Genomic DNA, 22898 nt, shown 5'->3' with positions numbered 1-22898 from the left:
TGTGTTGTGTCTGTGGTTAACACCATTGAATTTAATCGGGGTTTTGCTCTAGGTGGACATTATGGGAAAACACTAAAGCACAAAGAGGAAAATAGTTGCTCCTGTTTGAAAAAAAACACTTGATGAAAAACCAAAAAGCTAATTCAGGGTGTGTTAGTTTTGTGTTACTCCAAAATTATACTGAAGAAGCAGAGCACCAGGGTTTTTTTCCCATCAACCATGACAAAATAATATTTTTCTTAACGATAACGAAAACTGACAAGCTAAAGATGGATTTTTCATGACGAAAATATGACAACTCATGGGTTTGAGCTTTCGTTAGCGAGACAAGACTAAATAAAAATGGTAGCGGCTGGTCCGTCAGATGTTTGAAATGCATCATTGTGCTGTAATCTGTTAGACAAGCTAAGCAGTACCTGGTGTGCAGTGGTGCACATTCTGCATGACCACAGATGGACCATGGCAGCAGTGGAAGGGGTGAAAATAACCCGGATCGTCCAGTACTGCACGCTGTACTCTAAAAAAAAAACTCTGCTCCTCCAGCTATGCTTGTGCAGAAATGTGTCTTTGCCCTCTTAGCTCAGAGTCTGCGCTTCACACTCCACACTGATGGCTCGCTCTCAGCTGTATGGTTCTTCCTGCCCTAGCTCCATAATAAACTAATTGGGGCAGATCATCCTCTGCCAAACCTAAAAAATACTTTTTTCTTACTATTACAGTTGTATAAGAAGTTTACAAGCGGTGATGCAAAAACTTCTTTTATTTCTACCTATAGGAATGTGTAAATTATATCCAAAGCAAATATTTAATTGCATTCTGTTTATTTTGGGATAAAGACCCAGATGAAAAGGTAAGTAGATCTTTGAATATTTCTCTCTCATAGTTCTTTTTTCCATCTATTTGAATATTTCAGCATATAGTAAACATATTGAAATTTAATATATTTTTTTTTTATTCTATAAATTTCTATAAGTTTCCTGCCCAACATCAAAGATGAACTGAATGACAGCATTGTGTCTCCAGCAACTGTAGTATCTCAGCAAGAGCTGTCAGTCTGGTAAAGAATCTGGTCGGTATTCGAAATTGTAAAGGTTAGCTGTTTTATTGAAGTGCAACATAAAACTGACTAAAACTAGACTAAAACATTTTTGAGTTTTATTCGACTAAAACCGACTAAAACTATCACATATCGTAATGACTAATGCGTGACTAAGACTAAGAATAGTTTTCATCCTGAAGGGGAAAACTACGACAAAATCTAAGATGGCTGTCAAAAACAACATTGCAAACCACCTACAGCAGGAATGCAAATCAATACAATTTCAAATCTGAAATTGGGAGGGATCCTAGACTGAGAAATAGAAATGACTGATCAGGCTTTTCCAGGCTAACACAGATTTCTGGGTTTCTTAGCAGTCTGAGCTTCTGCTTCAGACCTTGACTACTGCTGAAATCTGTAACTGATTAATAACATTTAATTATTAGAAATAATCGTTAACTATTTCAGTTTTGAACTATTATTGATGAGTTGAGTAAAGACTCTCAAACATACTTTCAGCTAAAGGAACAAACTAAGAGCAGAAATGAAGCCAAAAACGTACAAAATATCAATGAATTCACTCTAAAGTTAAAAAGATTTCTGTAAATATGCTCTAAGAAACTCCACAGTGATAAATTCTGTAATTGTTTTTTTTTTTTTTTTTTTTGGAATCTTTCATTACAAGATTATTAATCAATACATTAGAAAAATAAATGGGAAGATTTACTGGTGAACAAAATAATCGCCAGCTGCAGCCCTACTTTTGAATCTGATATTTTCCAAAGGACTATACCACATAAAGAAGAATAAAATGAGCTGCAGTTTCAATAATGACAGCAGTAGTTTTGAATACAACTAAAAACTAAGGAATTAAAGGATTATACCTTTGAGAACATTATAGGATACTTCACAAATGTCTGAATCAAAATGCATTAATATTCATCATTAAAAAAAAGCACCTTTTTAGAGTTGAGAAATTGATGCATCAACCAAGTGAAAACAAATCTTCAAAGACACAGAGATCAGAAGAGAATCACAATGGACAGGAGACTGAAGAATAGAGTGTGTGATCCACCCGGAGAGAGATAAGCTCTGATATCATGTTGGACATGACCTTGGCAGCGCGACAGAGAAAAACAACATGTCTATAAAGTCTGTTTGTCACACTGGATTCATCATATGTTCATTAAGTTTTCTATAGTTTGCTATTCACGCATCACAGCATTCAACATTCATATTCCTTTAAAGCCCCAATGCATAAACAGCAATGAGCTGCCTCTGCTCCCCCTCTGGGTACATACCTTATGTAAGTTAACAGTGTAAGGTGCAGGATCCCAGGCCACCAACGTTACATTCTTATAGATGGAGCTTGTATTGAACTCATGTGAGGGATTTGCCAAAATCTGCAAAGAAGAAATATGAAGTTAGGCTTTTTTTTTTTTTAATACCTGTCAACAATGGGTGGTGAGGTTGCTTGAGGACCCAGATGCAGAGACAAGGGAAGCAGAGATGAGTTCTGAGAGGTTTAATAGCAGACAATCGGTAGCAGAGGCAGAAATCCAGAAATCCAACTTAAAATATAAAACAAACCAAAATCATGGAGACATCAGGCGAAAAACGAATCTGAGGAACCGAGGAGAGACGAGCAGAGTAGATTATACAGCAACAAGGAGGAACCAGCACTGAGTGACTGCAGAGGTGGAGTATTTAAGGACAACCAAACAAAGGAAGGACTAACGAGCTGAATGGGGAGCAGGTGTGGGTGGAACTGGCAAGAGGGAATCCAAGGGAAAAGAAAACAATCACAAGGGGGCAACAGAGAGTAACTAAAGAATGCTTGAAGATAATGGAAAATAAAAACAAAACAACTGATAACAGAAAACTCAGAGTAACAACAAATAGGAACCATAACAATACCTGTAACATATATGACCTTAGCTGCCTTATTTGGTCTATACAAATTTTCGTTTCCTTTAAAGGTATAGTGGAGGACGTTCTTTTTCCAGGTGAATCATCAAAATAAGGGGTCCTCCCAACTGTCAATCATTCTGGTGATATGTTTTCGTAAGGCCGTCCTACGTGCTCGTCCCCATTTTCACTTACTGGAGGTGAGTCTGACAGTGGAAAAATTACAAATCTTCTTTAGTAAAGTAAACTTGTAAAAGCGATGCAAACAGCAACTTTTAAACAGAGTGTGCACATGGAGAAATGGGCTCAGGCCTTCCCACTCGGGAGCAGGTACAGGGTTGTGCATGTGCATTTTCTTTTTTTAAGTGGGGAGGGAGGGTCTTATCAAAAATTTGTGAAATTCCTCCACTATACCTTTAAGCTCTAATGTGCTGACTTGATTTAGACTTGTTTTAAAAAGTTCAAACACATCAAAGACTAACCATTTGATGCCTTCTCTTTGAGTGAGATACAGCTATAAATACTGATATACTGTATATACCACCCTAAATTATTTTAAAGGTACACTATGCAACCGGTGTTGATTTTCCAGCGAGGCTCCCCCCAGAGGGCGAAAGTAAAAGTGCACTGTCGTAAATATGCACAGCTGTTCTCCTGGTTTCTCCGTCAAGCCAGGCGCGGTTGTTTTGAGCTTAGCAGACAGGCGAACGCAACAAATGACTAATGCTGCGTTCACACCGCAGCTGGCGCGACAGAAGCAGCGAGTTTACATGCAAAGTCAATGGTTGACGCACGTCAAGGCGCAGCAAAAGGTCCCGCGGCGCGTTTTGAGCAGCAGGCGCAGCGCGTCTGAGCAGCTGAAGCAGCGCGTCAGGCGCGTTTAATCATCTGACGCAGGGAGAGAGACACAGCGCTGATGATCACTCCTCTTAAACAGTTTATTGACGCCTAAATTAACTTAAAATGCAGAAATCTGCCGGCAGAATATCCAGTTTGGATTATTTAGATGAAAAACACCTACCAGCTGCCGCGGTGAACTGCGAGGAGGCGACCTGGCCAGAGGCTGCTGATGAAGGGATTCCTACTGTCGGCGCACCGCTGGTATGTGGGGGTCTGAGCGGCTCCGACAGAAAAAATATTGAAGGCAGGATAATAATCTGAATGAACTGACGGCACTGATTACGTTTTCAGGTGTATTTTCTCACTTAAACACATATTAAAACTACTTTATTCCCACTGATCACAGCAAATATAGCTGCAAGGCAGAGAAAGGATAGTGAAGCTCCGCCCAACGCGCCTCAGACACACTTTTGCACCGTGCAGCCAGAGCAGCAAAGCTGCTTCAGCCGCGCGTCAGAACTAACTGGTACAAGCAGCAAAAATGAAGCAGCAGACGCGATTTTGCTGCGTCCGATGTGAACATAGCATAACTGCACAAAGATCGCCACTGTGCTAGCAACGAGAATGCTTTTAACTGGGGGCGTGTAGCAGTTCTCGCCGTAAAGCAAGACTGACTCTCGCGAGACTTCTGAGCCTGTGGGTGCGGGTCGGTGCTCCTGCAATTGCAAGTGCGGTATTTCCCCCACAGACCACCAGGGCGGCAGAGAATACCTTTGTTCAACCTGAAATGACTCATTTAATCATCCAAAACAATATGGAACACATTAATTAACTGAAAAATGTTGCATAGTGTGCCTTTAATGTTGAAAAGCATCTGTACTCTGAACTTCATCTCTTCATGTACTCATTTTACTTATTACTTATTTTATTCTGTCTTATATTATATTTTGCTATATTTTACTTCTGTGAACGGTTGTACTGCTAGAAAAGATTTTACCGCAAGGGATTAAAGTAATTTTGTGTTAATTCTCTTAACACAAAAAAGTGACACAAAAGCTTGATTTTAATACACTAAAAACCCTGCCTGGTTTAAATGTTTTTGCATTTGATAAACAGGAAATCAATTTCATGCTTTTTAGTATTTGACAAACTGAAAAATCAAACAAAAATGTATTAATTCTGATCGGTCTGATTTGTGTATATCTAGAATAGAACAGAATTCAACTTTTTGGTTATTACACTATCACAAGTATAAAGCAACGGAATTTAGTATCTTTAATGTAAAACAATGTAATATGTTGGATGGCATTAAGCAGAACATCAGAACCAGAATTCAGATTTAAGAAAGTTTCTAGTTTTAGAACCATCTGGCTGATCCAGTCATTAAATTACACACTCTTCAAGTCAATTACTTTAAATATCAGGAAAGGGTAGAAATAATCTGGGTTTTGTGTGTGTGTGTGTTTGTATTTTTTTATTAGCTTCTACAGCAAACTGTTAACAGTAGATGTCCCGGAGAATTCCAGTTTTCCTGTAAGCCCCCCTCCCCTCTTCAAGTTTGTGTATTCACTCTACCTTGTTAACTGTCCCTGTTGTAATGCAAATAACCTGTGATATAACCAGCCCTTCTACAGGCTGAAACAAACTGGCATCAGAACAAGAGCATGCTCCAAACACTTTTCATTACCTGCCCCTGCAACATCAGACCTTTTTGCAGGAACATATTGATAAGTCATATCTAAATCTTTTATTTAGGCAAACCTATTGAACAACCAGATATCATACGGGTCCTAGTTCCTGAGCTGAGAACAGGTCATAACCATGCTTTTCCAACAAGGCAAGGCAGAGCCTATTTATATTATCCATTCACCAATAGACTCATTTATATTGCAAAGCTCACTATGTGAAAGTAAGAACAACTTAGAGAATAATTGTATTTTGTCTTGTCTCTCCTTTTCATGTCATTCAACATTTTAGCTTAGAGAATGACAAACAGTATGATTTCAGTATTGGAGTATTGGAGGAACATTTATTTCACCCAAGGAAGAGCACTACATATGAAGCTACAACTGTCCCATTTAGTCCCACTCTTGGGGGACTGGTGGCTGATGAAAAATCTTTGGGATTTCTAGTGTTAATTGTCATTATTTGCTCAACACATGAAAAAGCTAAAATAGTAATTTTCTTTATGACTATCATTTCCCACATTCATGTGGGTGTGGGAGCTTTGGGCCATTACCGGTTGGTTCTAATTCCCCAGATTAGCTCATGATCAACTGCAAGACTCGATGGCTCCCCAGCTCCTGGCACACATGTAAATAATACATATTATTTTCCCTATCAAAGCCTTTTATACTTGTGCCACATTAGAATCAAACCCACAAATAATTCTCTTACCACTGAGCTCAATTTGCCCTGTATTAAGAGTCCAAATAATGGAGCTTCCACCATTGTGAATGCACAGTTGTTATGGAGGTATCCTTTGTTTCTGTCTAAGTTAGCATTCCAGAAATATCTACTTGAATCTCGTAGTAACTTGCCCAGAATAATTGGGTTACAATATAAATGTCTATAAATAAGGCTGTGACATTTCTAACCTGTGTCCTACATGTAATTAGCCTGACGTAGTCCGACTCAATTCTAGTCAGAATATGAGTCTGATACTGCTCCATAGAGCTGTGATTATGGGGCGTGTTTCGAACGAACCAGGAAAAAAAATGCCTCTGCACTCAATTGGATAGACCTACAACCAATAAGAGCAATGGAGTGCGTGACGTATGTTAAGCGAGGCATAGTTGTTGTCCACAAAAATCAAAGCGTGCAGTTTCACGCCTAGAATAAGAAGATGAGACTTGATCGCGTTTCTCTGTTCCTCTTTTAAAATTAATTTGCTGTCGATATCTTCTAGAACAGATTTAATAGCAGAATCTACTCACCCAAACTCTCCAGCGGCAGCCATTATTGTTGTCACCCAAGCGCGCTTTGGTCACGTGGTTGATTACGTTACTGTTGGTCATCTGTCCATCATCGTATAAAGCCCGCCCTGACAATTTGATTGGATAGCCTGACAGTGGGCGATAATACTCGCGCTACTATGGAGCAGAGCCAGACCGAACTTCCCCAAACTCAAACCTTGTGGGCGGCACTAAGTTCGGACTGGCACCCAGGCTAACATGTAATGCCAGTATTGGCACATTGTTGCATCGTGAATGAGCCTGCCCAGAAATTGTGACATTTTGGAAGAATAAAGTTGATCTGTATGAATTAAGCTGCTGAAGAAGTCCTCTTTGAAAAAAACATTCTGTATATTAGCCATCTATGTTAATCGCTCTTCACCAAGGCCACAAAACAGCACCCTAACCCTTTGATTGACTTGTGTATCCTTTTCAGGCTAAGAGATGAATCGCCATGAGAGGGAGAAGTACTGCGACTGCAGCGTGGCTACAGGAGATGGCTTCCTGCCTTATCTTAGATAAATTAACATGCATGATTAAAGGAAAGATCGGTTAGCTTAATAAGTTATTAAATGTTTGTTTAAAAATTTGTATTTCATGTCTCATATATGCAAAAAATAAAAAATAAAATAAATAATATAAATATACACTATATTGCCAAAAGTATTTGCTCACCTGCCTTGACTCACATATGAGCTTAAGTGACATCCCGTTCCTAATCCATAGGGTTCAATATGACGTCGGTCCACCCTTTGCAGCTAGAACAGCTTCAACTCTTCTGGGAAGGCTGTCCACAAGGTTTAGGAGTGTGTTTATGGGAATTTTTGACCATTCTTCCAGAAGCGCATTTGTGAGGTCGCACACTGATGTTGGACGAGAAGGCCTGGCTCTCAGTCTCCGCTCTAATTCATCCCAAAGGTGTTCTATCGGGTTGAGGTCAGGACTCTGTGCAGGCCAGTCAAGTTCATCCACACCAGACTCTGTCATCCATGTCTTTATGGACCTTGCTTTGTGCACTGGTGCACAGTCATGTTGGAAGAGGAAGGGGCCAGCTCCAAACTGTTCCCACAAAGTTGGGAGCATGGAATTGTCCAAAATGTCTTGGTATGCTGAAGCATTCAGAGTTCCTTTCACTGGAACTAAGGGGCCAAGCCCAGCTCCTGAAAAACAACCCCACACCATAATCCCCCCTCCACCAAACTTTACACTTGGCACAATGCAGTCAGACAAGTACCGTTCTCCTGGCAACCGCCAAACCCAGACCCGTCCATCAGATTGCCAGATGGAGAAGCGCGATTCGTCACTCCAGAGAACGCGTCTCCACTGCTCTAGAGTCCAGTGGCGGCGTGCTTTACACCACCGCATCCGACGCTTTGCATTGCACTTGGTGATGTATGGCTTGGATGCAGCTGCTTGACCATGGAAACCCATTCCATGAAGCTCTCTGCGCACTGTTCTTGAGCTAATCTGAAGGCCACATGAAGTTTGGAGGTCTGTAGTGATTGACTCTGCAGAAAGTTGGCGACCTCTTCGCACTATGCGCGTCAGCATCCGCTGACCCCGCTCCGTCAGTTTACGTGGCCTACCACTTCGTGGCTGAGTTGCTGTCGTTCTCAAACACTTCCATTTTCTTATAATACAGCTGACAGTTGACTGTGGAATATTTAGGAGCGAGGAAATTTCACGACTGGATTTGTTGCACAGGTGGCATCCTATCACAGTTCCACGCTGGAATTCACTGAGCTCCTGAGAGCGACCCATTCTTTCACAAATGTTTGTAAAAACAGTCTGCATGCCTAGGTGCTTGAATTTATACACCTGTGGCCATGGAAGTGATTGGAACACCTGATTCCAATAATTTGGATGGGTGAGCAAATACTTTTGGCAATATAGTGTATATAGCAAAAAAGGCCTATAAGTATACTGGTTAATTCAAGTGCATCTTCATAGGCTGCATCCTGATGGTATATTCATTTTAGAAAAGGTTTTTCTCTTGTAAAGCCCTTCAAATTAGCCCCATGCAAAGCTGTTATATGTTCCGTTTTTATTTGTTGTTTTCTGAGCATTGGACGATGGGCACTTAGGCCGAAATGCCTGGAAAAATTAATTCCTTTAAGTAGTAGAAGCCATCTAAATTTTGTCTCGCTTCAGAAAAACCTTTCTTATTGTACAACGATTAACTTTAAGAAAAGTGGTCTTATAACTTTTCTAAAAAAACAATGTGAGAATTGCTTCTCTCAGTTGAATACTATTGTATTTCCTTCTAGGCATTATGTTGAAACAGTCCTCTAACAGACGCAACCAAATCTCATGTTTTAATCGCTATTTCATATAAACACTGTGGTTCTCTTTATTACCATCACATAAAGCTGTTTAGTATTTTAGTTTTTGTGTAACCAATAGTGACCTTGAAACCAGTATTGACACAAAGCCTTAAAATTAAAAATGAAATTGTTTCGTTTTTACCAGGACTGGAATCTTAAACTCCATCCGTTAATCCACATTAATCCCTTGTATTTCAAGTTATGCCGTTTTACTTTACCTTATATTTCAATACCTTATTATGATAATGTCATTTTTGAGAAAATGATTGATCATTTTAAGAAAAACAGAAAACATCCACTGTTTAAATTAAAAAATAGTACGAATAATTCGAGTCCACCACGGTGGGATTTTGACTTACCTGTGAGTTGATGATGCGAATGGTGGTTTTGTTTCCCACATCTCTCTCATATCCCTCTGTAGGAGCAGTATTGAAACGCAAAACTGCATCATGAGTATCTGAAAGACAAACCAGGGCCCTAATTATCAACAGGCAGGGCAGCAATTGTGCTGATCTTCAAATATATAATATAATGCTATATTGATGAAAAAACATGTAGGGTCAGGCAAAGGGACAATCTTAGATTATTATTGATTAGAACATGCTGAGGAGCTACCAAAGCAGGGATCCTGTGAAATCTAAAAGGCACAAAAATAGCTTTGCACGTCTTTGGTCTTTACCCCATGTCTGCCAAAGGTCATCTAGAGCTGCAAATATTTTATAACTCATTAATAGAATTTTTTTTTTTTGTTCTGTTGCCATTTAAAACATACAAGAGTTTATTTGCATATTTTTCATTGAAAAAAAACCTAAAAGTTCAACTTTTATAAAAATAAAGAATTGATTATTTTCCATAACATATTATTAAATGTGGGGCTGAAAAAATTAATTGGATTAATCATGATTAATCTATTATTGAAATAATTGTGAACTAATTTATTAAACGATTAATCGTTAACTGTATAGTTAATGAGTATAGAGACTGTAAAACATGCTTTTAGCTGACAGAGCAACCCAATTAGAGCATTAGTTATATCAAAATAGTAAAAAATAAAAATTTGCATTTAAGATTAAAAAAAATGTTTTAGTCTGTCATTATCCTCTATCCAGAGCTCCTCAAGTGGAAAAGTTTTAGTTTTACCTGGTTTAATTTCATTAAAAAAATCTTCTTTAAGGAATATTTGGCTATCAAGTTAATAGTCGATTAATCAAAAAATAATTTAGATTAACCCATTTGCGAAATAATTGTTAGTCAGCCCTAATTAGATGTAAAAAAAAAAAAAAAAAAAAAAAAAAGAGAGAGAGAGAAGCCAACTTAACAAAACGTCGATCTAATAAAATGTCTTTGCTTCTTTTGCCGTCATTCTGTTTTGACAATTCAATCAACTATTTAAAAAAAAGCAAAACTCATACTGTAGCTTCTAAGGCTGGTATTCGTTATTTTACTACATTAGCTGCTTCTTTACATCATTTTAGGCCAATATTAAGAGCCACTGAAGGAGTTAAAAAGTGGCTCCAGAGCCGCAGTTTGCAGATCCCTGATCTATTTGACAAACAGGTTTGTCAGACACAACCAAACCTAAATTGAAAAAGATTTTAAGTTATTTTGGAAGGATGTCCTTTTTGGACTTTATGACCTCAACAGTACTTAGACTAGACTTGGCAACATTTTACATTCATAAATGTAAGTTTGCACATTCCAAAATATCTTTTATTGCTTTTAATAATGAGGTCAAGCAATATGTCAACACGATTAAGTATTCTCTTAATCAAAAGGCAACAAAAACTGTATTTGTGTGTAAACATTTTAATATCTTTTTATAAATTTGTACTTTCCTTGGCAAAATGTGATGATGTAAATCTTTATTTATGTTTTATGTTAAAACACCAGCAATGTTGGATACTGCACAGTGTATTATTTTCACAATGGAGAGGAATGTTCATGTATACATGTAAACTGTGCAAAAAAAAAAGACACAACCAAACCTAGCTTGTTGTCAACAGGCCGTTAGTTATCAGATGTCTCCACACAAGTTTTTGAACCTGATTAGTTTAGGGTTAGAAATGCTCTTTTCCTCAGGTCAGGTTTCCTTAACAAGTTCCTTAACAGCTGTGATTTGGTTCAGGGAAACTGTTATTTAAAAAAAAGTTATATATTTGTGCCATGACACCGACCCCTAGCAACAAGTATCCCATGTCATTTCACAAAAATCAGAAAAAAATATCTTCAAAGTCATTAAGCTAAATAGGGTTTGTCTCCTAAACCAAATGCCCCCCAACAAAACTTTAAATATGAATAGTTGTTCCTCTTATTCATTGATTCAGGCAAAGCCTAAAGCTCCCCAAATGGCTATATATATGCATCATAACAGTTGTGTTGATCAATAGTCACACGAGGAGAACTACAGCACCGCCCGGTGGTTCGTTCAGGTTTCTGATGGTGATGAGTAATGAGTTTGCTTTCAAAAACATTATCATACCTCACGGCTGTGAAGGATTCATTAAATGTCCTTTAATTTTATTGCTCTCTGTGAAATCTCCATCTGAACAGATGGCGCTTCATTTACATACATTTCAGCCTATTTGCTGATTGATTATGTTGCAGCAATCCTCCTCTTGTGCTGAACTGACACATGGATAAATGATCCTTCAGCTTATGATCAGACATTCCTTCATCGTTCATATAAACCTTCAGCAAACAGTTGAGTTTAGCCAGCTGCTCTGTAATGCTCAAAGCGTGTCTGCAGTGGTAGACTTGGAATGACCCCATCCCAAAACAGGCATTGCTCTGCATCTTTATCAAGGTACTTTTTCAGAAAGTAATAAAGTTAAATTGCTCTAAGTAAATAAGAGAGTTTCAACGGACATAAAGTTTTAGTCAAGGTAATGCTGAAAGCTGTTGCAATTTATAAAGTGAAGAAGAATAAGAGTAAAAAGTATCTTGAAAACCCACACAAGAAAAATAAAACACAAAATAACAGTATTGCTTTGTTTAATTAAGGCAAAAGACTTCGAATTGACTTTTTATTGAATTGTACTATACAAATATATTTGCTTTGCCTTTGGAAAGGCTTAAAAAATTAATACATATTCTGGCTTAAAGGGCATCATTTGTTGCACCACATTTATCCTAATTTTAAAGTACAGGTGAGGGAGAATCAAGAGCAGAGCTAGGACCAAATTATAGATTTGCAAGTTTCAAGTAAGTCTCAAGAGTTTATCTTAAGGCCCAAGGCAAGTTTAAAGCAAACTGACACTTTGAATACCTTTGAATAACCCTTTTTAAAGGCTTGATTTCTTAAACAAAGGTTATGTATATGTTAAATTAAAAAAAAAAAGAGACTGGGAAGTACTAGTTTGTGTTTATTAATATGGGACAACTAAATTAATTGCTGGTGCACATTTTGTAACATAGAAGGCCTCTTAAATTTCCAATTGGGGGTCAATTATCATGTAAACGAGCTCAACTCCCATTCAAGTCCCAAGTCATTGATCTAGAAGTCTAAGTTACGAGCCTTTGAACATTTTTCCACCTCAGTCTCGAGTATTAATTTGAAGTCACATGCCTCAAGTCTCCAACTCTGATTAATAGAAGTAACAATAGTTTGGTGCTACAGTCAAAACACCACAGGATGGCCTCAGAGATTATCTAATGTCAAGCTTCTTTGACATCAGACGTTGTTTTTGGATGTGAATGAGAGAAAGGATTTAGTGGTAGACATCGATGAACTGATCACTCGTTAAACCAAGTTAATTCTAATGTCATAGACATTTCAATCATAATAAACAAAACAGACATTTGTCTTTATCATAGAAGAATTGTTTGTACATTATTTTTCACTTCAAATGTTAATGACTTTTTAAAGTAGTGTAAATGAAGCCAATCAAAACATTTTCATGCATGTGACTGCACCTTCTGGACCTCTTCTTACTTTTTATTAAATGATAAAATATGAATAAAGTGCCAAATCCTTGGATTTACAATTCTAGCCTGAAATACCTCTTCCAAAGATCTGTTTCAGTTTCTGAAACATGTTCATAAAACATAAATTTTTAAGGACACTTTTCTTTTTTTCATTTTCATCTGACTAACACATACAAATGATGCAATACCTCTCCTGTCACCCTTTTTGCAAGCTGCTTGTTTGATCAGTGACGGGAGGTCCTGAAGGTTAACAGCTGTCAAAGACGACATAATGGGGAGTTTTAATCCACCCTCCAGATATAAATGGTGGAAAAAGAAAACCTCGTATTGACTAGATAGTATAGTATTCATATTAGTGTTCAGGATCAGCCAGACAGAACGTAGGCAGACATTACAGAATCCAGAAAATAACATAGGACAGAAATGGAAATCTAACAGTTATAGAAGCTTCCATGTGTTTTTCATTTACAATTTCATACATAGTTTTAACTTTTTCTTTTTTTGCACTGACTAACTTTCAATGAATATCTATTATGTATGTTTTGTTACCAAAATCAAAAGCTGAGGGTGTTATGTATTATGTATAATGTATAAAAAAGGACAGACTATGCATATATTTGCATTATATATCTGTAAAAAATGTCCCAAAGCTTAAATTCAGTGTTATTTCTATCAACAACAAAAAATATTCTGTAACATGACAGGCTATTTGACACGTGATTACTCAAATCAGGCCTTCATTTATAGTTGAACCAAACACGCCGCCACATCTGACAGATCTTTTCATCAACTACGAGAGACTAATAGCCTGCTTCATAGGGACACACTGGACTCTAACGAACAATCAAAGAAGAGACTGACAGAATGTAAAAGACCTTTTTAACCTCCTCCGTGTTATACTTGATTCTACCATCAGAGGGCAGTCTGTCATGTGTTTATTCATTCTCCACAGACCTGGTGTTCAGGGATGTGAAGGAGCTGAACTTATCAAGGGGGCAGTGGAATGAATCAAAGCCTGACAAATGTATTACTATTATAATTCAATTAATAAATAATGGCTTACTGCTTTAAAAATATAACATGGACCTCATGAACATTTGGGAGACTTGAAAAAATGCAGAGTGTTCATTTTGTTGCTCTGTACTTGTGACAGTGTAATGACAATAAAAGCTGGAAAAGGAAAAATAAACACTTGAGAAGCTGGCTGATCACTGAGTAACATATCAGGGCAGTTAATTGGAAAACTGAGTGGAAGGACAACGTATGGTAGATAAACCTGCATGATCAACAAGAAAATCCACAACCCTGAGATGATTGTGGAGCTGAGACCATAGAACCATAGAACAAAGCACTGGGAGAGATTTACAAGGCAGTAATTGCTGATAAAATGTGAATTTAATCAGGTAATTTAAATCCTATAGTCTTGAGGAAAAGTGGGGATGAAGTGCTCTGAACTGCTTGACATCCAGGGTAAAGTTACACTATAAACCCTTCATAAGGCAAGTTACCATTTTTGATCACTTGCCTTACTAATGGAGTCCCCCCCCCCCCCCCCCCCCGTGCCTCATTGAGGTCTAGAAGCACAAGATCTATATCCAGCCATTCAGCAAAGATCACGCTACATGGCGGTACATCTTATTTTGGCATTTGACCAATTAGATGAGCCCTACTGGAAATTAAGTTGAAAAGCAAAAGTTAACAATTCAAGAAAAAAGGTAAAGTTAAAAAGTTAATAAGCCAAGTTAGCAATTATATTTAGGTATTTAAACTAAAAGAAATTAAGTGCTAGTATCAGCATTATTGACTCTAAGGTTATGTTGGATTTTTGTTATTTTTCTTAATATATTCAGGCAAGTTGGCGTTTCCGGTTATTACATTGACATTAATTTTTGACATCAAAATATACATATTTTTTGTATGTAACAAAGGTAGTAAGGTCCGGCCCTGAATTCCAATAACACTATTGGCTGGAAATTTCACTGAGTGCCTTATAAAGGATTAAGGAAGATTCATGGACCACTGTTTACTCTTTATTTTTGTTCAATGTATCTTATTGAGTTAAAAACTGTACCAGCAAATGTTAAGTGCCTCCATCATTTAAAAAGCTTTATGGAAATGCAGTTTTATTTTAATAGATTTTTGTTGAACCATGAGAACCTAGCACCTTAACACACCCACCAAATTATCAAACCTGTTCTAAAGATGATGCGACAACTGAAGCTGACCAGTCAGAAAACTGGCTTAACTTAAACCTTACAGAAGATAAATATTAAAATCATCAAGAGGAAAAAAGAGCCAACAATTTCAATAATAGCAAGAGGACCAATACTTATTTGTACTTATGTAATAATTTATACAAAAAGAGCTCCAACCAATGTATGTGCTCTATAGTACAGTACAATGGCAGGCTATGAGTAAATATTATTGGTCTTTTGTAATCTTATCATTTTAAGTTTTTGATTTTGTTTGTTGTATCCACTGTAAACCAAATCCAATTTAAAAGGGAAAAAATGCATGAATAATATACTTTTGTGCAATTTTTCTTTTAAAAAAATATATTACTTTATTCCACATAGTCTCATAAATCATATGGTCCACCAGCCGGAAACAGGAATTTCTCATATTTCTGCATCACTGGATGACTTGTTACCCAGTTTGACACAGTTTGCCCTAAGTTGAGGTGTTGTTCCTCCTATCCACCAGAAGATGGCAGACCCACACCACATCACTTCCACCTGAATGACCAAACTCCAGCCTAATAAACCTCTCACATAAATGCTTCAGTCCATGAATATACAGATGTCTAAATGCCAGAGGACCTGTATGTGTCATAAAGAAATAACTCAGATTATCATTCATTTCTAATCATTCTGAATACCAGAGATCAGTTTCAAAACAAATACTGACCCTTCATTTTGAAAAGGAAAACAGGGCAGCAAATACAGATTAAGGTATTTTGATTTCCTGTTGAGACAAAATTTATGAATTAGTCATAAATGCACACTCTTCCAGCCCAACTGTTTGCTGGTTACTTCGGCCACATCAAGGTTCCTTTGTTTGTAGAGTTAAACCATCCTCCCTCTCTTTTATTCTTTGAGAAATGAACAAGAAAATGACGACACACTGAGGCAATACCGCTGCTGTTGACTGATTAGTATGTATAGGAGAGACTTTGGTGCAGATGGCCATGAATAAAATGTTGTTTTTTTACTTTCTCCTATATATTAAAGCCTTTTTAGAATACATTACAATAAATGTACACTAAATGTGTATTTACATACACAGGGTACTTAAGTAAGACCAAATTTTCTATTTTGCTTCAGGTTAATTGCGGTTTGTGATAGGTTAATTAAAGGCTGGACAATAATTCATTATCAATATATATCCCATTATACTTTTATTCTATAACAATAAGATATTTTCTAAACTGGTTTCCAGTGGTTTTATACAAGTTACAGCATTTGTGATTAAGTGATGTTGAGGGCACCTACAGTTTAAGCCAATTGGAAAGAACCACACATTCACTACCAAGTACACCACAGACAAGGAGCCCATGCCAAGCGACAGTAAGCTGTGCCTAGTGATAATATCTAAGCCACCGTGCATTTTAGTGACAAATTTAGTGTCCACAACTGCAATTTATACAAATTTCTATAAGTAAAAGCTAAAGTAGTTGATGAGAAAGAGAAAAAAATGAATTCAGTAGTGTGGAAGAGGTTTAGGAAGAGGTTTAGGTATCTTAAATCTGATAAACAGCCATGCATGCGCTTTCTGGTGAAGTTAAAGAAAGGCTGAAAGAGCAACTGACGTCAATGTTGAAGTTTGCTTCCTTAGCTGTTCAAGCAAAACTTTGGAACCATACTTGAGCCTGATATTTCACTTTATTGAACAAGATTGAAAGTCCTTCAGCTTATCCCTCCAGACTTACAGATGCACTGGCCAATTGTTGACTCAGCAACAACTGTTACCAACTTTGTGACTTTGGCACTATTATTTAGATCATTCTTAGATCCCACTAGCAACTGTTTTTTCTTTGAAAGTGACTAGCAACAAGTTAAATTACTTTTTTCTATGTTCTTGGAGACTTTAGCCACAGAATGCACAGATGGCTCTCAGTTTACCATCTTCAGCGAGCAGTGAGGGCTGCTGCAAATTTATCCAAAGCCCTGACAGGCAGTCAGAGTTAGCAGCAAGTCATGCCTGCAGTCAAAGAGAGAAAGCAATGCTTCTACAAAAAATGAATTCTCTAACCTTTATCAATGTACTTGGATTTGGGAGATGAATACACTATAACAAGTGTTAAGCTAGGCAGTGGCAGTGGCTTAGGGACAATGAAATCAATGCTTTGAGTGTTTCCATTAAATAGTCTCCAATCTTTTCCCCCCAAGAAGGTAACAACTGTTACACCAGCTGCATCGGGCAAAATGCTTCAAAATTCCACTCAGATTTTTCCTGGCATTTTGCAATTAGAACTTTTGTAATCCTAACTGATGTAAAAGAAAGTTAATCCCATTTCATGTCAGTCATAGAGGGACAATTGGTCACCACAGGGAGCAGTTAAATATTTGGTTTCACTTGTATTAGATTTTAATGGCAAATTTGCCTTACTTCTATACCGTAATACCAACAAGTGGACCTAGTTTGCTTATGAGCATCTTGATATGAGTCATAATAATAGGAAAAAAACTAAGAACAAACATGGAGGGTATGCTAGCAAAGATTCTGATATGCCTGCAGAGTTGTGAAATGGAGACATTAATAAAAAAAATAAATAAAGGGTAGCTGCCTCTCTTTATTTAAATAATTGAATATGGTGTTCAAGGAGATACAGTTGGGGGGTGGGGGATGGTGGGTATTCACAAAGCATTCAGTCCCACACTTTACTCTACACCGGAGCATGTACTTAGTCAGCATTTCTGTGAATGTGCAGGAAACCTTTAAGCACTTTAAGCAATTTTACATTAAGAAGAGCTGTGGGCAGACTAAAGCAGAATGACTAATGTTTCAACTGACGCAGCACAACAAGTCAATTCAACCAGGACCACAAGATCAAGCATTTATAATGTAGGTTTGCATCACCTGCATCTGATTTTCCCAGAAACCTGCTTCATCAGTTCCTGTATTTCTTGGATAATGCCATCTGGGGCAGAATATTCCTCCTAAAAATATATCAGCATACTGACATGTAACAAAAATGAAGCAGACAACTATAAAGCTCAAGCTGACCTAATTAATCCTACAGTGCTTGTTCTAGATAGCCAAAGTCTCGTAAATGCAGGGGAGATGTGACGTGAATTATGGCTGATTGGCTACCAGTTTTTTTTTTCCTTTTTCTAGTGAGCCATCTGTCGCCGAGTTCACACTCTCTCAGCTTATTGTAGAGCTGCCAATAGTTGCTTATAACCAAGAACACAAACATTCTAATGCAGAAAAACAATGCACAAAACACACCTGCGGTCGGCACATTCAGGCTGAGAACTTCCTCTGTAAAGGTCACAGGAAATACATCACATCTGTAGATGTGATGGACGTAGAATAATCTGTAGCTTCCTTTTTTGTTACATTTTCACACCCCTTGAGCTCTACATTTTTTTTTTTTTACAGTGACTTGCCCATGTGCTTTTTAATCAGGAGTTTTATATAATGGACTGACACAAAGCTTCACATTGTTGTAAAACGGAACAAATCAGATAAATTGCTTTCAGACGTTTTTTTTTTCCTTTAATCAGATTAGTAATTGAGAGTTATGTCTCAACTAGTTTTGCTTACTTAGAGTTTCATTAATCTTTACTAAACAGCAACATTTCATTCACATTAGACAGAATTTATTTGTGAAAATCAATTCTCAATGTAGACACTAATTCTTTGGCTGTATGTCATCCTGATATAAGGTCAATTTCTTCCCCAGTATCAAGTCTTTGACAACTATCAGATTTTTGTAATGGTTTTAAAAAAAAAAAAAAAAAAAAAATCATTTGTAGTGAAGCTTTACAGTAAATCTTTTAAGATTCCTTGTCAGTGAAAAGTCAAGTATCCCCACATATATGTTGCTTCCACCAACACCCTTCGCTGTGGGGATGGTGAGTTCAGTGTGGTGTTCAGCGATGTTTCCCCTGTCATTATTTTTGAGCAGTGCTCCTGGGCCATTGCTAGTAGCATCAAATCTATTTTCTAATAACTTACTACAGATCTGCAGGTTGCCTTCTTTATAGAAAACTTGTCTATACATTATCCTTTATATTCATGTAATGTATGCCTTTATGTAGAGGTGCTTTTACACATTTATTAGCATCACTTAATAGTTTACTGTAGATTGTCCCCAACTCACCAGCATGTCCTGGCTTGGATAGACTAACTCTCCCACAATAGACACAGAAAAATAACAGGCCACATGCAAAACCTCCTAAAATATCAGCATTTATTTATTTAAGCTCTGCAAATGATTTGATATTAAAAGGCTTCTTAGAAGGTAACCAATGTGTATTCGGCTGACAATTTTTTCAGGTTTTTTAAGATGATCTTCAACCTTGTAGAACAGCTGTTCAAAACAGACAGCTCTATTGTAGATAATGAATATAGCAGCCTCCATCAATTAATAATTGAACAACACAAAACTGTTGTAACTTTAACTGCATTTAATATAACTGCAATAATTGAATGTTATAAATATATTAATTTGTCTAACTTCTTATTTAATAGTACATTTGCTTCATTATACACTTCAATACACAGATTTTGCTTGTAAATTCTGCAGTATTTTTATGAGACCTTGTGAGTCTTTTTCTGAATGCTTTAGCCTAATTCCAACTGAGCTGCCATGTGGTCTAAAGAATCAAAATCATGCAGAAGTAATTAAAATAAAACATTGAAAATGTCAGAATACCAATCTAAGAGATTCTTTTCTCCCCCAGGAAAATCTGATTTCCCAGTGCATACCATCATACTTTTAGAAAACATCTAGTTGTTATTTCACTCACAACAAAGTGCTCCTTGTTGTTTTGGATTCAGGGTATCCCTGGAAACACATCCTGCGCCACAGTCAACATGTTGTGGGATAACACTGCAATTTCCTCCAAACATATATCTTAATATTCGAAATGGTACAGACGTTTCTCCAGGATATTACTTTTGTCTGTGGTGCATTATAGTGTTTTGTAGTGGCTGTAAAGTATGAGTAAACACCATCTCACACAGAGGCTTTGCTTCAGAAAGGCTCCTATTACCAAGAAAACAGAAGTCATGCTTTTTTTTTTCTGTAGTTTGTAGGTAAACAAATGATAAATAATACATAGAAAATACTTTTCTATTGGGTTCTGTCATTCTTGCATATGGAGCAACACTAATGCAGTGTTCACAAGTCTATTTTAGGCATCAAAAGGCAATCTAACACTTCATCTTGGACTCTTGTTTGTACGTAAGTCAAATGCGAACACATACTGTGTTATAACTGGATGCTGTCAGAAAATATCTGAAAGGATTCAAAAAAATAAAAAATTATTGCCCTGTGATGCACTGAATTAAAGGAAACTCAATATTTACAAGCACGTTTCTTTTTGTCCAACTTTTTGTATTTTCCTTTAACTTTTAATCCTTTTCCTTTGAAATTAATGTTTTTTAAAGGCTTCCAGGTCATGTGACTGACTGGCTAAAAAAAAATGTTTATGTTAAATTAATATACAAGACTGAAAGGATAATTCTGACTTGTTTTCTTATCTGATTTTAATGCAATTTAAGTTTTTATTAACGTTCTTAGTGAAGTAAATCATAATTTATTTTCCTTTTCCTTTGTTGTCGGTCTCAAAGGTAACCGCTGTGTGTAGGAGGAGTCAGCCGGCAGACAGACACTGCCCAGGGTAGAGCTGCTGAAATTGGTTTTCTTGAAATACAGCTTATCGCAGGCAAAGTCAATAGCAAAATCTGATTCAGTAACCTCTATTAAGCCTGGGGAAGGCGCCAAGGCAGGATTTCAACACATGTGCAGTAAAATGTAAAACTAATGTCCAGGAAATGTAGATGGCACTAAACGACATCTATTTATACAGTTTATTAGCAAAACAGGTTTAATTAAGGGGTAGATAGTCCTTTAATCATCAACCAAATGTCCAGTTCATACCTGCTATTCAGCACCCATGCCCAATCAACTGTAATACATGTGAATCCTTCATTTGTCACTGCCATCTAGAATCAACTAACACTCTCTGCAAACAATAAAACACAGATCAAAATTTGATTCTGCTGCCTATCATTCGAATACCAACTATAGTAGCAGCAATTCAAAATGGCCTTTCCCAGTCAAAAACCAGCCGAATGGCAGCAAAATCGTCTCCAACTTCCAGCCACTGGCCTTCTCATGGGTGTACATATTTTTTTAGTCTGACTCCACCCTTTCACTGAATTACAGGGTCTGACCAGGAGATAACGCTTCTATTTAGATTTTAATGTCCACAAATCATGACATTCAGTAAAAGGGAATTGTAGGAGACTAGCCAAGGACCCATCAAGGGAAGTGGGGAAATTGTGAATGGCTACTACTGTATAATGTCACCTATCAGAGGGTCACCTACTTGACACCTAAGATAATAAGAGGTAAATAAGGTGTTAAAAGGTTGCATTATTCCTAAGGCTAATAACCGGAACATAAACTTCTTTTAGCTACCAACTGAAGGGTGTTTCACCTGTAAAATTATTCCTCTCCTGATGTTTCAGTTAAATGCGTTTATGTCAATGTAGCACAAGGATGAGTGGCATCTGACAAATTATAAACATGAACCGGGCATTAAGTCGCTTTACTCACCAATTTCCTTGCCTAGTCCGGAGCGCAGGATGGCGCCCGCAGAGGTGACCACTGCACAGCTTTTAAAGTTACTCTTGTTCAGTTGTTTGTTCAGGTGATCCAAGGGATGGGACGGTACAAAGTCAGCCCAGCCAAGAGAAGAGAAGGGCTCCTCCAGTCCATCCACAGTCTTTAGCTGACCCTGGGCTTTCATTTGACACAGTAGTTCTTTTGCACTCTGAGATCCTTTCCGAAGTCCGTTGTAGGAAACATGATGTTTGTTGGCACTCATGTAGTCTTTCATGGCACGCTGCAGTCGTGGACTCAGCATGCCAGCAGATGCTCTGCCTTTCCACAGCCGCTGCACCACAGAGGCAGATTTGGAGAAATAGTAATCTTCCAAATCAGAGGACTCTCCACCAGTTCTTCCATCGACTGCAGTCCTAATATTTTTTCCTTCATTTTCTCTACCATCTTCTTCATCCTCACCCCCATGGTATTGAGTGGTACTGTCAAGGTTCCGGTAAATTCTTTCACGACTCTGAACTGCAGGGTCTGAATTGGACCCCACATTCTCTGTCCCAAAGGAGGACCAGGCAGCCAGGCTTTGCGGGTCCAGGTAGTCCTGGCGATTTACTTCCTGACTACCGTAAGGGCTCTGGCTTACCTCCATGCTGGTGTCAGAGGGTATGGAGCTGGTGGAAGGTTCTGGTCCTGGCTTGTTTCTGAGATATGTTGTAGTTAACTGCAAAGCTGGTTCAGGTCTTAAAGCAAAGATGGCCAGCTGCTGATTGGAGGTTTGTATGGAGGTCAACCGCCTAGTGTCAGGATGCTGGGAGAGTAAAGAGCCAGCAGAGGTCAGAGGCTCATCCACACGAGCATCCAGGAAGTAGGAGAGAAGAGCAAGAAAGACGAGAACCCAGGCCAGCATGGCCACCAACAACAGCCTACGCCACTGCTTCATGCTGGACTTCATACCCTCTCGCTCACATAGACACCAGTCTTGCTGGCCCACCACCTAAGCCAACAGTCAGGACTTAGTCCAGAGAGGAGCAGGATGGCCTGTAAAACAAACATCAAAGTTACTGCTCCATGGTGTAGGGAAACGTGTGGACAGTTACAGTGGAGATGTTAAA

The 22898-nt window shown here is 37.8% G+C and overlaps 1 protein-coding gene across 1 annotated transcript in view; it reads right to left on the bottom strand.

Annotated features, from left to right (window-relative positions):
- st6gal2a (ST6 beta-galactosamide alpha-2,6-sialyltranferase 2a) overlaps window positions 1-22898 on the bottom strand; it is a 96108-nt gene that overhangs the window by 22949 nt on the left and 50261 nt on the right. Inside the window, exons 3-5 of the mRNA XM_038289626.1 lie at window positions 21784-22824; window positions 9425-9522; window positions 2341-2442 (exon numbers count right to left, since the gene is read on the bottom strand). Of these exons, the coding sequence (XP_038145554.1) occupies window positions 2341-2442; window positions 9425-9522; window positions 21784-22738 (1155 nt within the window). The 5' untranslated portion in view covers window positions 22739-22824. The remainder of the gene's footprint in view (window positions 1-2340; window positions 2443-9424; window positions 9523-21783; window positions 22825-22898) is intronic.

The sequence above is a fragment of the Cyprinodon tularosa genome, unplaced genomic scaffold (assembly GCF_016077235.1).
Source record: "Cyprinodon tularosa strain WSP-4 unplaced genomic scaffold, ASM1607723v1 ctg270, whole genome shotgun sequence".
Taxonomy (NCBI): Eukaryota; Metazoa; Chordata; class Actinopteri; order Cyprinodontiformes; family Cyprinodontidae; genus Cyprinodon; species Cyprinodon tularosa.
The sequence above is the reverse complement of the archived record's forward strand: the minus strand, read 5'-3'. Positions and strand labels throughout refer to the sequence as shown.